This window comes from Falco cherrug, chromosome 13 (genome assembly GCF_023634085.1).
Source record: "Falco cherrug isolate bFalChe1 chromosome 13, bFalChe1.pri, whole genome shotgun sequence".
NCBI lineage: Eukaryota > Metazoa > Chordata > Aves > Falconiformes > Falconidae > Falco > Falco cherrug.
The window spans coordinates 24,083,496-24,097,690 of NC_073709.1; the positions used below are offsets into that span (position 1 = coordinate 24,083,496).

Below are 14,195 nucleotides of genomic sequence, written 5' to 3' on the forward strand. Positions count from 1 at the left end.
TCCAGTTGCTAAATCACAGCAGAGACAGATGAAAATATAAAAATACTTTTCTGCTATTATTCTCCAAGGAGAACAGAATTACAAGGGAATAGAATTACAGTTCAAGATGCGAACCCAATTCCTTACATGAAGTATTCTATACCATCAAAGTGCTCAGAAACCCTGCTACAGCGAACCCTTCCCACCTTGGATTTACAGAGAGATTTCCCAATGCCCTTCATTTCTTTTCGCTACAGCCTATTTATTTGGTTTACATGTCTTGGCCACGTTTTGTACTTTTTTGGCTGCTACATTCATTAAGTTTCCAAGAGCAGCTGATTCTTAACATGCAGTAATTCTTGTTAGCCTGCTGAGAAGCTGACAGAATAAACCTTGCTGTTTGTTTGTTTAATTCCCTTCACTGAGCATTAGGAATTATGTCTGAAAGAACTCAAGCTTCCAGGTGTTCACTTCTACATGCAAACATTTTGTAACAGAAGTGGTTCCCTTTTCTAAATGCCATGTTGAACAATCTTTACAGAAGACTGTAAAAGCTGAGGTTAGTGCTTGTTGGCATTTGCAAAGGTCTGGTTCGCCACAGACAAAAGCATTTAGAAAGTGACAGTGGAAAGGCTACCGTGCTTTTTGTTGTTGGCAGTGGTGGGTGGTTGTCGGGGTTGGTGGGGTTTTTTTGCATTTCGGTGAATACAGGTGCCATTTGTCATATTAAAAAATACTGTGAATCCGCCTCTCTTGCTGAAGTTATTTCCCCATCTTATATATGAAATGCAAACAAATCTTCAGCATAGAGAACAGATTAATAAATACACATATTCTCATAATCCATGGCTTTTTGCTAAGGAAATGTCATTATGGCAAATATGCTAACTGACTTTGAAAGCTTACTTGTAAACTGATATCCCTAAGGGATGCTTTGCATCTTACTGAGCCAGAAAGACGGCTGTTGAGTTCTCAGGCAGCACTGTTTCCACCCAAAATGACAGTTCAAGACATAGGCAGAATTAAGGAGTTAAATTGGGATACATTTTCATTGGACTGTCACTTACAATAATCAGTATACGTGTACATGTGCGCGTCTGTGTGTACAAACTTCTTAAAATACAATTTTATTTGCAATACAATCAGGCTGGATTGTCTGACAGAGGATTTAATTAAAAGGTTTTTAAAATAACAACATGAATCAGAGCTAGTTTTAACAATCCATTGCTTGCACATACCCACACGCATAGTTTTGCCTGGAAAGACTGCAATGACGTATTCATAGGTATGCTGAAGGAAACTGAACTCGGGGCCCTTACAAAGCAGGTCTTGCCAACTAACCTCTGAGTTCCAATCCCAGAATTTCAAATCCTGCTCTGGGAGGAAGGCAACAGATGGTTCCCGAGATAGCCAATGCTGTATTATTTAAAGATTTACCAAGCAGAAGACTCAGGGACACTTCTGCTAGAGAGCAACTAGCCACTGAAGGCCATAGAACATGTAAGCACACAGTTTAACCTGAAGTATGTGAATAGCTCACTTGGTTTTACTGGGACAACCCACATGCTTAAATGTAATTCCATGCATACTTGAAAGAGCACAGCCTTAGCCCAGAAAGTATTTTAAGTTAGTTGAAATACCCTGACAAACTAATGGGGTGATGCAGTAGTAAACACAAGCATGGCTGCAGCCAACAGGCTTTTCCTTAAAAATTTTCATGTTTAGAAGGAAATAGACGCAAGTTTTCATAACCTTTCTCCACAAACCTTCCTGGCTGAGGGTTCACCCACTTAGGGCATCATCCTCTTTACTAAAATATTCCTCCCACTGTCTCTGAGAAGAGCTAGATTTCTTGTAGGTTGGCCTCTAAGCATCTGTACAGAAGAATGGGAAAGCAGAGCTACAGTTAACTCTGTGCCTGCCGGCAACCAGGCAACTCCCTGCAGCCAAAACCTGGCAGCAACCTTGTTCTTGAAGAACCACGCTTCCAAGCCAAGTTGGTCAGGATTCTGCAAGTTAATGATATATCATGTTCTCATTCACTTTACCAAAGGTCTCGCTCCTGGGTAAAAAGATGCTAAGAAGGTGCAGGAAATAGATCTCTGTGATTGAATGAAAAGAACTGCAAATGTGACTTTTAGTTAAATCTGTTCCAGAATGTTGCTTCTCCATTTTGAATAATGAGCATGAATGATAATGAGCTTTCTTCCAAGTCAAGTTAGAGGCACGCGTGCGGTTTTGCAGAATCAATGCTTCAGTGCATATTGAGGGCTCTGATTTAGGAGTGGGAATAGCTTGGCATAAAATTACTATTCACAACATTCTCTGTGGACACCTCAGACTTTTATGAATTGGATGTGGAGCCATCAGCTTAAAACTTGGCACCATTGCTGTGTGCCTTTAAATATACACACACTCTAAAAACCAGGGGGTTCGGAAGCTGACTCAGAGCAGCTCCGACAGCTGTGTAGGAAGCAGTATGTGCAGAAAGCGGGGAAGGGCAATCTTCAGCCTTCTCAAACGCAGCTATTTCAGACTGCCAGTCAGAGCTCTCACTTTCATTTTTTTCTCCAAATACCCCAGTCCCACAGGCCTGTATGTTCCAACGGTTTCATACACCCATGTAATTCCACTGACTTCAAGTGTACATTAATTCAAACATTACCATTCCAGCCTGGGAAACTGTAGCTGGTCTACATTGCTGATGATGATTCTTTTCTGAAACAGAGGAGTTATATCGGAAAGTGAAAAGAAAACTCAACAGCTAAAAATAATTTTGATTTATTTGAGAGAATAAAAGTTTCTTTTTGTTTGCCTGACTCAGATTTCACCCATGTTTCTTTTATGAGTGATACACAAAGGTACGGTCTGAAAATATTTTCCAATGCAATTGATACAAAAATCCCATCATTGCGAGACTACAATTACTATTTACTAAGGGCTTTGCAACATGAATTTCAACTGCCAACAGATTTTTACAGTATAGTTTTTAAACCGCACAGAAGCCATTCCAAAGCCTAGTAACCTTGAAGAAAATATTTTAAATGTTAGAAAAATATCTTTACATTACTTAGAACTTACGTAAGACTTTTCGTTAACAAATTCCAAAATATTTAATTGATGAAACTTTAAGGTAGACTTTTACACTGGGAACGGGCAGCAAGGCTTGAGTTGCCAATTAAACAGTATACAGGACACAATGACACATCAGTGTCAGTTTCTAAAAATGGGTGCAGAAGAAAATGACAGCTGTTGGAGGGCAGGCAGGAACTGAGGAACACACCAATACAGGGTATGGGCCTTAGCGCTCTCCCAGTAGCATCTGCGGGTCACAAAGTGAAATGCAAATCAACCAGGGAAGGAATGCAAGGATTTCCTTTACTGCAATAAATACATGAGCTGGTGGTTTAAAGACTGAGTGCCTAAAGACTGTCATTTTGCCAGTAAAATGCATTTTGTAATACATTAAAAAAAATGAAATAAAAAGTCTACACACCTACAAGAAAAATAACACTTGTCCCCTCTAATTTCTAGATATGTTGTGTCCAGAATTGAATCAGAAGTATATGGAAAAGAATGCTCTTAAGAGTACTTTCCCTCTCTGTATTACCAAACACCAAAGATTATTTCACAAAAACCAAAAAAGGCAGGAGGTGCACAAGTAATGATACATTAAAAAGTTAGTAGAGATTGTGTTAACAGAGGAAAGAAAAAAGGAAAAGAATGACAGGAGGAAATACAGACAACAGTTTCTATTGAACAGGCTTCCAAAGTTCAACACTCACATAAAACTATAATGTACACTTGACTTTTGATTTATGGTTTATACATATAGACTAACTCATGAAGGCATTTAACAAACAAGTTACCTTGCAGTATTTATGTCCTACCATAGCTACTGAAACTTGAGCGTGTATTTAAAATACTACAGTAATCTGCTGAATTGGTTCTAAAATTATGTACTAAGAAATGTGCTGATGTGCATAAAACTTATCTCTACGTGGATGACTACAAGCTAAGGCATTCTGTATTTTTGCAGTTCAAAAGGGGAGGCTGTTTGAACATGGAAATGGGACCAAGCAAAAGTCAGACTTGAACACAGCCATGTACTGCATGCACAGTCACGGTTTTCATATGCTCTCATTTCTCATAGCCTAACTTCAGCCTGAGCCGTGTAACTTGTATGAAACAGAAGAATCAGTTACTCCGTAAATAATCACTCCTTGAAAGTTAAGCACGTGCTTGTTTCAGGCAGTTTTGTGCCTTCAGCCTGCAAAACGAGACTGTGACTCAGTGTGAGAAAGCAAACACCATGGTAACCCAGCCCCGCAAGGGCCAAATTCATCCGGAGATGTAAGGAAGAGCAAAAACGTGGAGGTGCTGGCAGGATGGGGAAAAACAAGTCACAAGCACTTCGCAGACGGCACGGAGCCCGCTGGCACGCTGCGCTCATGGTTGAACACCCTCTCGGCAGTTTCCCCTGTGAGCAGCACCCCCAGCTCCTGCTAGAAGCACCGGGCACGACTGCTGCTCTAGCAGCTCCAGTACGGCCAGGCCAGCCCCCGCCCTGCCTCGCAGCCCGCAGGGGACACCGGCGCCGGGACCCCGGCCCACGGGGGGCCCCACGGGCAGAGGCGTGCACCGGGCGGCGGGACGGGCCCCCAGTCGCCCTCCCTCCACGCACCTTCTCCACCTTTTCGCGTTCCCCCCCCTCACAATCCCGACTCAGGTGGGGTGAGGCAGGGCGCCCGCGGCGGGACCAGGGCCCAGGGCCCCGGCCCGGAGTCCCGGTTGCACTCCTGCCCCCGCCGGTCCCTATGACGGCTCGCTGTGTCCCACAGAAGCGACAGCGAGCGGGCCCGGGCTGCACGAGGAGAAAAGGCCTTCGCTGCCCGGGGCGACCGCTGCGGCCGGTAGCGACTCGGTAACGGGGCGCCACCGTAACGGCAACGCCGCGCGCCCAACAGCCCCGCTCTGCCGCCGGCCGCTTCCCTCTGCGGCGCCGCGCCCGCCCCCCAGCACGGATTGGCCGGCGCCCGCCCCACCCCTTCCCCTTCCTTCGCCTTGCGCGTCGGCCAGGAAACCCCGCCCACCTCCATTCCCCTCCTCTCAGTTGGAGAAGCCAGCTGTCAATCGCGCCGTCCCCCGTGCGCGTCCCAGCTCCCGCGTCCTCCCCAAGCCTCTGCGCGAGGAAGGGGGTGGTGGTGAAGTTCCACGATCTTCTCTTTTCATTGGCTGCCCTGAGCCGTCAATCACTCAGAGCCGCCAGCAACGGCCGCTCATCTCGCCCCTTTTTGCCCCTTTCGCGGTCGCCCCTGCCCCGCCCCTTTCCCCTTCTTCCTCCCCTCAACTCTACTCGCTTCGCCAAGTTGCGCGGCCGGTCGCCCGCCGGCTCCGGGGCTGTGGCGGGCGGAGACACTCGTAGCGGCCCCCGGCGGGGAGCGGGAGGGGGCAGGATGACGGCGGAGGCGCGGGAAGCGCCCGGCGGCAGTTGAAGGCGGAGAAGGGGCGTGTGGAAGCGAGCGGCTGGGGCGCGGGGAGTGGAAGCCGCCTCCCCGGCGAGCTCGGCCCAGGGGCGAGTCCGGCCGATGACAGCGAGCTCGGCGCGGGCTGGCGCAGGAGAGCCCGGCTGAGGGGGGCGCGGAGCGAGCGAGGCGGGAGCGGGGCAGCGGCGCCGCCGAGCCCGGGCCGCGGCGGTTCGCGTCGCGCCTGCTCTGAGGTGACCGGGAGCTCGGTCTCCCCCGCGCCGCGGGAAAGTTTGGCGCCCGCCCGCCCCGCCGGGCAAAGTTGGTTGGGTTTGTTTGTTTGTTTTCCCCTTTCCTCCTCCCCCTTTTCCTCTCCCTCGCCGGCCGCCGGCTCCGCGCGGAGAGGAAACGCCGGGGGAAGCAGGAACGGAGGACCCCGGCCGCAGCCGGGAGCGAGGAGCCTCCCCGGCACCCGCGCCGGCACCGCCGCCCCGCACGCCGCTAGGACGCCAGCCCTCTCCTACCCGCTCCCCGTTCGTGTGGTGTACGCGGGCGGGCCTGGCGGCAGGGAAGACTTGGTTTGGGGTTTGGTTTTTTTGGGGGGGTTAGTGGTTGGGTTTTTTTTTTTTAAGCCCTTTTTTTGCCCGCCCGCTTCTCCCTCCGCTTTAATATATGCTTCTGGAGAGCGACGTCCCCCCGCGCCGCCTCACCGCCCAGCCATGTCGGCGGCCATCTCTGCCGCGGAGAAAGTGGATGGCTTCACACGGAAATCGGTGCGCAAGGCTCAGAGGCAGAAGCGCTCCCAGGGCTCCTCGCAGTTCCGCAGTCAGAGCAGCCAGGTGGAGCTCTCGCCGCTGCCCCAGCTCAAAGGTACCCGTCTGTCGTCCTTCCCCCCTCCCTGCCCTCGCACACCTCAGCCCTCCGGCTACAGGTGCCGATGACCTCGGCCGCCTGGGGCTGCCTCTTCTGACACCGCTTGCCTGCCCCGCGCTGCCCTGTCGCCGCCTGGCCTGGCTTGTCCCCTTCCCCCGCACCCTCTGCCCTTTAGCCGTGCCCTCCTCCTGAGCTGCCGGTGCTTTCCAGGTAGGGACGCTGCAGTAGTTCTGTGTGCGGAGGGGTTCGCTGCCTCCGCGCACGTAACCGAGTGTTGGACGGGCCGCTTGTCGCTTACTGTCCCGGAGACTGATTCCGCTAACTTGCCACCCATTTTCTGGGTAATTCAGGAGTAAGTGTTGAGCGGGCAGGTGTGCTTTTTGAGGGCTTAACTGTGGAAAATGCAGGCGGTAAGTTCAGGGAATTGAGCAGTAAAACCGAGGAGCGAGTGGTGGCTCCTCCCACGGGGGGACTTTGCAAAGAGGAACTCCCTGCCTGTGGCATAATATCCTGAGTTACCGGAGAGAGTTTGCGTTTGGCTTCTTGGCTCCTTCCCATCACTTCTGAACAGTGTTTGAATGACGTTTTGCCTATTTTATTTCAATGATCAGGAGTTGCCCCAGAGACCTCCTGCATAACACTGTACGCGAATGCTCGCAACTGAATGAAAATTGTAGATGCTGGCATTGCTGACATAAAAACGGATAGTGAAGGTTTTATCCTGTGTACTGGAACCGAAGTCTGAAAAGACTCGCTTCATTAGATTATGAAAATGAAACGAAAACTAATACCTTTGAACATCAAAATAATTTTTTCTATATTTCTTCTTCTAAAACCTAAAAAAAAAGTTTAAGTAGAGAACATAAAGTTGTTACTAACTTATTTGACAGTGACCTGAAAAATAAGGGAGAGATATTACCTTAACATGACCCAGCACATCAGTTTTACTTCCACTGCTGTTAAAGTCTTAAGGTTTATGAGGCGGCATCATATGATGGTGTAAAAAAAATTATGGTGATGTGCAGCAAATACCCAAAATCTGAACGAAATACAGGGAACTTAAAAGTATTCCTAGATAGTTAATTGGGGGGGGGGGATAAAGTCATGTCTGTAGTATTTCAAGATACTTTTTTTTTTTTTTCCTGCTCTTGAGTGGCAGATGTACGTGAACCACAAAACTGGTAGTTAGCAGAAATGTTATAAAGGGCGAATAAGCTTAGGCAGGAGAGTAACAAGGGGGTCATTTTTTTAGCGTGTTTGTTGCAGTGACTTTGGGTGTTACTTTTAACAACAGCAAGGGTGTTCTTGGTGCTTGTTCTGGACTTTCTTTTCTCTGTGTCCTGTCTTGGTACGCTAGTTCGATTTAAGGGATTCATAACTGGAATAATTTGTGTGAAACCAAGATTAGTTTTCTGCTGTTCACATGCTGTTTAGACAGTATATTTTTTCAGATGTTATTTTTATAAAACCACACTTGAGACCTTGTATAAGCACTTGGTAAATATCACACATAGGTGGCAGACTTCAGAAAGTTTGAGTTCTGATCCAGCAAACGGTTAAACATACATACTTTATGCAGGGAGTAATTCCAACTTAAATCAGCAAAATGTCCAAGTTTACATTCTTTGCTGAGCTGGGACTTTAATATTAAATTTTTAACTCTGAATGATTAAGTCTTACAGTTTTGTGAGTGCAGTTTTACAGCTTTTTACAGAGAAATTTTGTGTGGCATCAGCAGCTCAGATGTTTGGAAATTTGAGGCCATAAACTATCAGAGGAATTTCTTCAGTTATGCAGAGTTTTATAGTAGTTTGAATTGCCTTAATTTCTTAAAGGAAAATAACATCTATCTATATGCTTGTGGTTTAAATTTAAAAGACTTGCCCTCTGAACCTGCTTCAAAACATAATTATGGACAAGAATCTCAAGTAGGCAGTTAGCAGAAAGTTTCGCAGTACTTTTCTGCATGTTTTCTCTGTTGGATTTGTGATGTTAGGTTTGTCCTGAATGTAGCTGTGGACATAGGTTCATTTGTCTCCGCCTGCTTGAGGCTCCCTCTCTCCCTTCCTCTCTAGAACCTCCCCTGCCCCCTAAACCAAAAAAGCTTCCAGAAAGAAAGTATTTGCTCTCTCTGTAAATGTATCATTTTGTAAAACTTTTTGTTCTAATTGCATGCATCTTCGAAAATGCTTTGCTTTATTCTTTGAAGTTAATGTAGAATTCAGTAATAGTTGTGATGCTGCCAGTGTAGCATCACCTACAGAGTAGTAGCCAGCATTCTCAGGGAGAGGCTGAAAAAGGAAAGTACAGTCATTATACTGATGCCTAAGGGTGCTCAGCATACACTTACGAAATCAGATGAACACTTTTTGCTTTTCCAGGTACCTTCAAATAAATAGATAAATCTGAGGTGTTTGAAGCCTGTATTGGGAGAAAAGTAGTGTTTTATAGCTGAAAATGCCATTTGGTGTTACGCTGCTGTATCATATTTCATCTTGTTTATAGTTAATGTCTTGTTTCTTTATTTCTAAGAAAAAATATTCTAAAATAAGTATAAACAGTATTTTAAAACTTCCCCAATAGGTTTGTCAGATGGCTTAAAATGCTTACGTCTATTTTACTGGAAGGAGTGATGTTCCAGAAGAAAAATAAAAATTACCCACCCACTTTAAAACATACCATCTTGGGTAGATAGTGTTGTGGGTTTTTTTCTTTTATCTAGGGACTGTTGGTTGTTTTGCCACTGAAATGGCCAGACCAGATTGTGTAACATGCTTTCATAGTTGTGTTGTTTGAAAGGCTGTAGACAGATCATCCGAAAAGTACATATTTCTGCAGTTAATTGTACTGTTGCTGTGTATTACCAGATTTCCTTAATTTGGCTGTATATTGTATCACTGCTAGGAGGAGAAATATATCTGTAACTACTAGTAGGTAACAGCCTCAAATAGCAGGTACTTTTCTTTTTAGAGGTTTTCTTGGGGGAGTGAGACTAAGAGAAGGGGCAGCAAGACTGTGTGTTTTCATTAACATTCAGCTTATTTTTGTGTGTGATGCTATTTATCATTTTTAGATAAAAGCTCAGTAACACCTGACTAATGTCAGGATACATAAATTAGTAATATGTTCTTCAGTTAGGTTAGGAGGTTTCCTATGGGTTTGTTATTCAGGATGAGTGTCCATTTTACTGTATTATTTAAAAATTGAATAAGAAATACTGAAGACCCAATGACTGTATTTAAAAGAAGACAAAAAAAAAAAGCTTCTTAAACCTCTTAGAAGTTGAAGATACTTCTTTTTTTTCTCCCTCTCCTTTTAATTTTGTTACTTTATAGTTTACATAATACAAATCCTTTGAAAATTCTGCAGCCAAAATAACTTGCTGGTTAACAGCAGGATTTTATCACTTCATGAACAATTCTGAGAGTCAGATTAAAGAAATCTGGCAAAGGAAGTGCTATTTTTAACGTCTTAAGAAGTGGTAATTTTGTCTTGATAGCAAGTCAGATTGCAATAGCACATGCAGTTACCTTCATTTTTGAAAAGAGAGATACAGCTTGACTTTGGAACCTGATCTGACTCATTACACTAAAAGTATGCATACTTGTTTCTGTCATTTTTGATTGAAGAATCATGTAAAAATGCAGGTGGAAAATGGTGATTAGAAACCACAACTTGTTGCTTTTATTTAGTACAGTTAATATGATTTGTCAGGTTGTAAAGCAAATACAGGGTTTTTTTTCTGTATACCAAATACATCAAGTGCAGTGGGAATGAATAAACGTTTTCTGATGCTTTTCTGTGATCTTCTCAATAGTGAATATCCATTTGGGAAGCTGTATGTCACTGCAGGCTTATTTTCTCTATCATGCTCAGAGAACAAATATATGAAAATAAGTTTTTTAGTATTCGCTTCTAAATTAAACTGTCTCCCCACAGAGAAAACTTTGGCCCTTACAGCAGAACAAATGGAGAGTGGTCCAAAAATCTTTCAGCCATGGGTTAGCCAGGGTTATAATGATCTCTGTAGGGCTGGTGAAGTACACTGGAGTAAGACATTTTTTTAAAAGACCTTCCAGTGTGTAGTTTCAACATTCAAATATGGGGTCTAATACAGGTGTTAGCAATAGTATTTTTTTTATTTAAAAGCCTTGAGAGAGAGAGCTTGGGTTTGACTGAAAACCAGGTGCTGTGTTCAAGCTAAGCTTTTCTGGAAATATTACAGGAAGACGTAATAAGCTTGCTTATGGGTACAATTTTAAACATTATTAAATCTGTCAGGGTCAGTTCAAACTTCAAACTTTGAATGTTTTGAGTCATATAATATGTGCTTCAGAGTGACAAAAATAAGTGGAGTTAAAAAAAGCTGAGAGGAGTTATCTTCTTTATATTAAGTTCCGTTTGCTCCCCAAAGGAAAGTGTCCTTCAAAATTTTAAAATGGTTTACTTTTACTACAGCCTTAATAAATATTTGTAAGTGAAATGACAGTTTTCTGTCTCAGATCTGCACTTCTTTTTTTTCAGTCCCTCATGATTCATTATTGTTTCTTCTTGTGTAGTCCCCCATCCTGTACTTTTGGTATTCAACACCCCTTGCAATTGCAGTCTTTTTGGGTGAGTTTTTCCTTGAGAGATAATCTTTATTTCAGTTAAGAATGAAGATGTTCTGTGAGGAATTAAGGTTTATCTAGATTTAACTCTTATGTATAATCTCAGTAGGGCATACTATAAAGTAGTCAAAACTTTTGTTTAGTAAAGTTACAGATTTTGAGAAATAACGAACTTGTAATAGCTAAAAAATGCTCTTAAGAATTTTTTAAATATTTTAATGTAGTTCCTTGAAAATGAGCTGTTTTATTTTTTTTCTATATTAAGGAGCTGCTTCTAGTTTATGGAGTGGAATATTTAGTCTTTAATTCTTAATAAATTGACCTTTTTTTATCCTTAGACTTGAATTTTTGGTCTTGGAATATACTTGCATCAAGAGCTACTCCTAAATATAGAGCCTATTGACAGTCTTCACATGAACTTTTCTATTTAAATCTTTCACATCTTCTGTGTGCCAGCTTAGTATCAGATTTCTTTTCCATATTAGTTGCTTTCTAGTTTAGTCAGATATTAGTTTTGCAGGTGCTGAATTTAATGTTAGTTACTGTAGGAAATATAAATGGGATTGCTTATTGCTCCAGGCTATCTGATCAAAAGATTATTTCAATCTACAGATTATTCTTTTTAACATCTATCTATCTAAAAATCATCCAGTGCTTTTGAGAAGGTGTCATACTAACAGTTCTGGACAGATTAATATTCTGTTTAAGCATAGAAGGGATAGGTGTTGCATTCTTATGAAAAAAAGACAATTCCACTGGGACAGGTATAAAATTCAAATTCTATGCCATTGTAGTCCTGACTTTTGTTTTAATCTAGCAGTCTAAAATTATATTTATGGCAGCATGTGGATTTTGGAGGTTGGAACCACAGACGAACTAGATCAAGGTAGTAAATAACATCTGTTTTATAAGACTTCATTGGCAAAATGCTCTGCTAGAAACTGGACTGACAGTGACAGCTTCTTTTTAATGTCTGAATCATTGGTTTTTATCGGAGAGTCACTTAACTAGTTTCTGTTAAGTTTTGCTGAGTTCACGGCCATTGAAGTATGTTGTCTACAGGATGCCTATTTCATAGTATATACTTTTGACTTAAAGGCAGAGCTCATCGTAGTTAAGGTTGCCTACAATTTTCCTTCGCCAGACCTTATTCTCGGCTGCTTACAGCATTGCTAAACTGTTTGGACTGAAGTTTTCCATGCCAAGTATGGGCAGTTTTATTTGGAACTGTTCCTCAGGCTAATTTTCTTAGTTTCAGCAAAAACAGTTCAAACTGCTTCTAAGACTAGAGGAAAACTAAATTGTATAGTAACAATATTAAAAAACAAAACAAAACACCAAAAGCTGTCCTGAGGTCTGATGTTTGCTGTACTTTGGAACTTAGCACATAGTTCTTAATGAAAAGGGATCTGATTTGGTCCAGATTCTAAGACATGCTCAGTAGCAAGACTGATGGTTCAGCATCTACTACGCTATTCTTTATAGATACTTCTGGATCTATTATGCTCTGTGAGGCTACTATGCATGGCTTTTCTTTGGTTCTTGTCTGTAGTACTGCTATAAGCATGGCAGCTATGTATGGAAAATGTGTATTTTTCTAGAAGCAAAAACCCAGAACTGTATTAACAGGTGAGGGGATAGTATGGAAATGGTGGGCTGCTTAGAGAAGCTTAAGTGTGAATAGAGGGCAGAAGCTAGCTCCCCTCCAGTAGCTGCAGTAAGCTCAGTATTCAGAGACTCAACACTCCTGTTGGCTGTGAAGCTTTCTGGAAATATTTATCACGCTCTCTTCTAGTTAATTCATAGTTTTTTATTGTGATCATGGTGGTTGAACTTCCCATGATCTTCCTGAAACTTCGTGGGCTTAGGGTTTTTGTTCTGTACGTCAGGAATCGATTGCAGAGGAGTTGGCTCATCAGGTGTCGGTCTACTGCAGAATTTAACAATGAGGAGAACGTAACTGCGGGGACTATGATTAGAGTGTGAAATTAACTTTCAGTCATTGTATTTAGTACTACTGCTTCTGGCTACTGTATGTTTGGGGGGCCATGGGAGGGGGGTGGGAAGTGAAGCTGAGAGGCTGGTGAAATGTAGGTGCAGGATGCTAGGCATTAGTATTTTGAGGGTATGGAGGCTATGGGAATAGGCAGCAGTCTGATTAGAATTCTAGGTGACCTGTAACCTGCTAAAGCAGTGGCATGTATTGCTGCTGTGAATTTGGGGAAGGGAAGAGGCTATAGGTTAAAAAAAAAAAAAAATAATAATTTGTGCTACTGTGTTGCCCAGCTACCACTGGGAAAAGGTTACTATCTTGTTCTCATCTCAAGTGTCTTTGCCATTGTTTCTCACTATCTTACCAAACGAAGCTTTAGTGAAATTGGTAGGTTTTGTGAGCCCCATTAATATGATAGGGTTCGGAAGAGAAATATGAATTTTGCTGTGGAGCTGGGAGGTCAAGATATGAGTAACAAGAACAACTATGTATGTGTATATTCAAAAATAGTGCTACAAAAGGAAGAGGTTCTAATTCCAGCAAGTGATTTTTAAACCTTTGACTATTAAAGGCATTAAAGGTACTCCCTACCATAACAGGAAAACTTTCAATATATTATATAAGTTTCCTTTTTCAAAATACTGATTAAAAGCTTATATCTGAGACCATCACACACTTAAGAGAGTTGACATGCTGTGGATAACGGAGGTAAATGCAGCACCATAGATTTTCTCAGAAGAACTGAAAGAGAAGGTGGGGTGAGCAAGTGTAGAGAACAGTATAGCATGGGCCAGGAAGACTGATCTGAAGAGCAGGAATAAGAAGTCACAGCAATTTGTCTGAATATGAAGGGGGAAACAGCTTAATTTCTGCTATTGCTGTATTTGAGAATTAGCAGGGTGCATCACTGCATAAACAAGTGAACTTTTAGAAGTGATTTAATAGGTTACTTTGTTTCTGTAAATGGTTGGTCCTTTTCAAAATAAAAGCACAGCTTTTATTTTTATTGAGTTCTTCCCAAGTAAAATTCTATGGGAAAGTGTAGAGGAATAAAATGGGTTTAAAAAAAAGTTCCAATTTAGTGTAACTGAGTAAAGCTTTTGAAAAGTGTATGATGTTTTTCATTAAAATTTCATGCTTACTTAAAATATGGCATACGTGTAAGACTGTAGTCTTGTTAAGCAGCATAAATTTTGGTTCCACATGTGTGTAACAGCAACAAATGATAAGAATTGAACTTTGGGTTTGTATTACACATGTGAAATTTGTGCATTT

General features: G+C 42.7%; 1 protein-coding gene across 1 annotated transcript in view; it reads left to right on the forward strand.

The window, feature by feature from the left end:
* The first annotated feature begins 5,303 nt into the window (after positions 1–5,303).
* PPP2R5A (protein phosphatase 2 regulatory subunit B'alpha) overlaps positions 5,304–14,195 on the forward strand; it is a 45,187-nt gene continuing 36,295 nt past the window's right edge. The window contains exon 1 of the mRNA XM_005441896.4: positions 5,304–6,314. Within this exon, the coding sequence (XP_005441953.1) occupies positions 6,164–6,314 (151 nt within the window). The 5' untranslated portion in view covers positions 5,304–6,163. The remainder of the gene's footprint in view (positions 6,315–14,195) is intronic.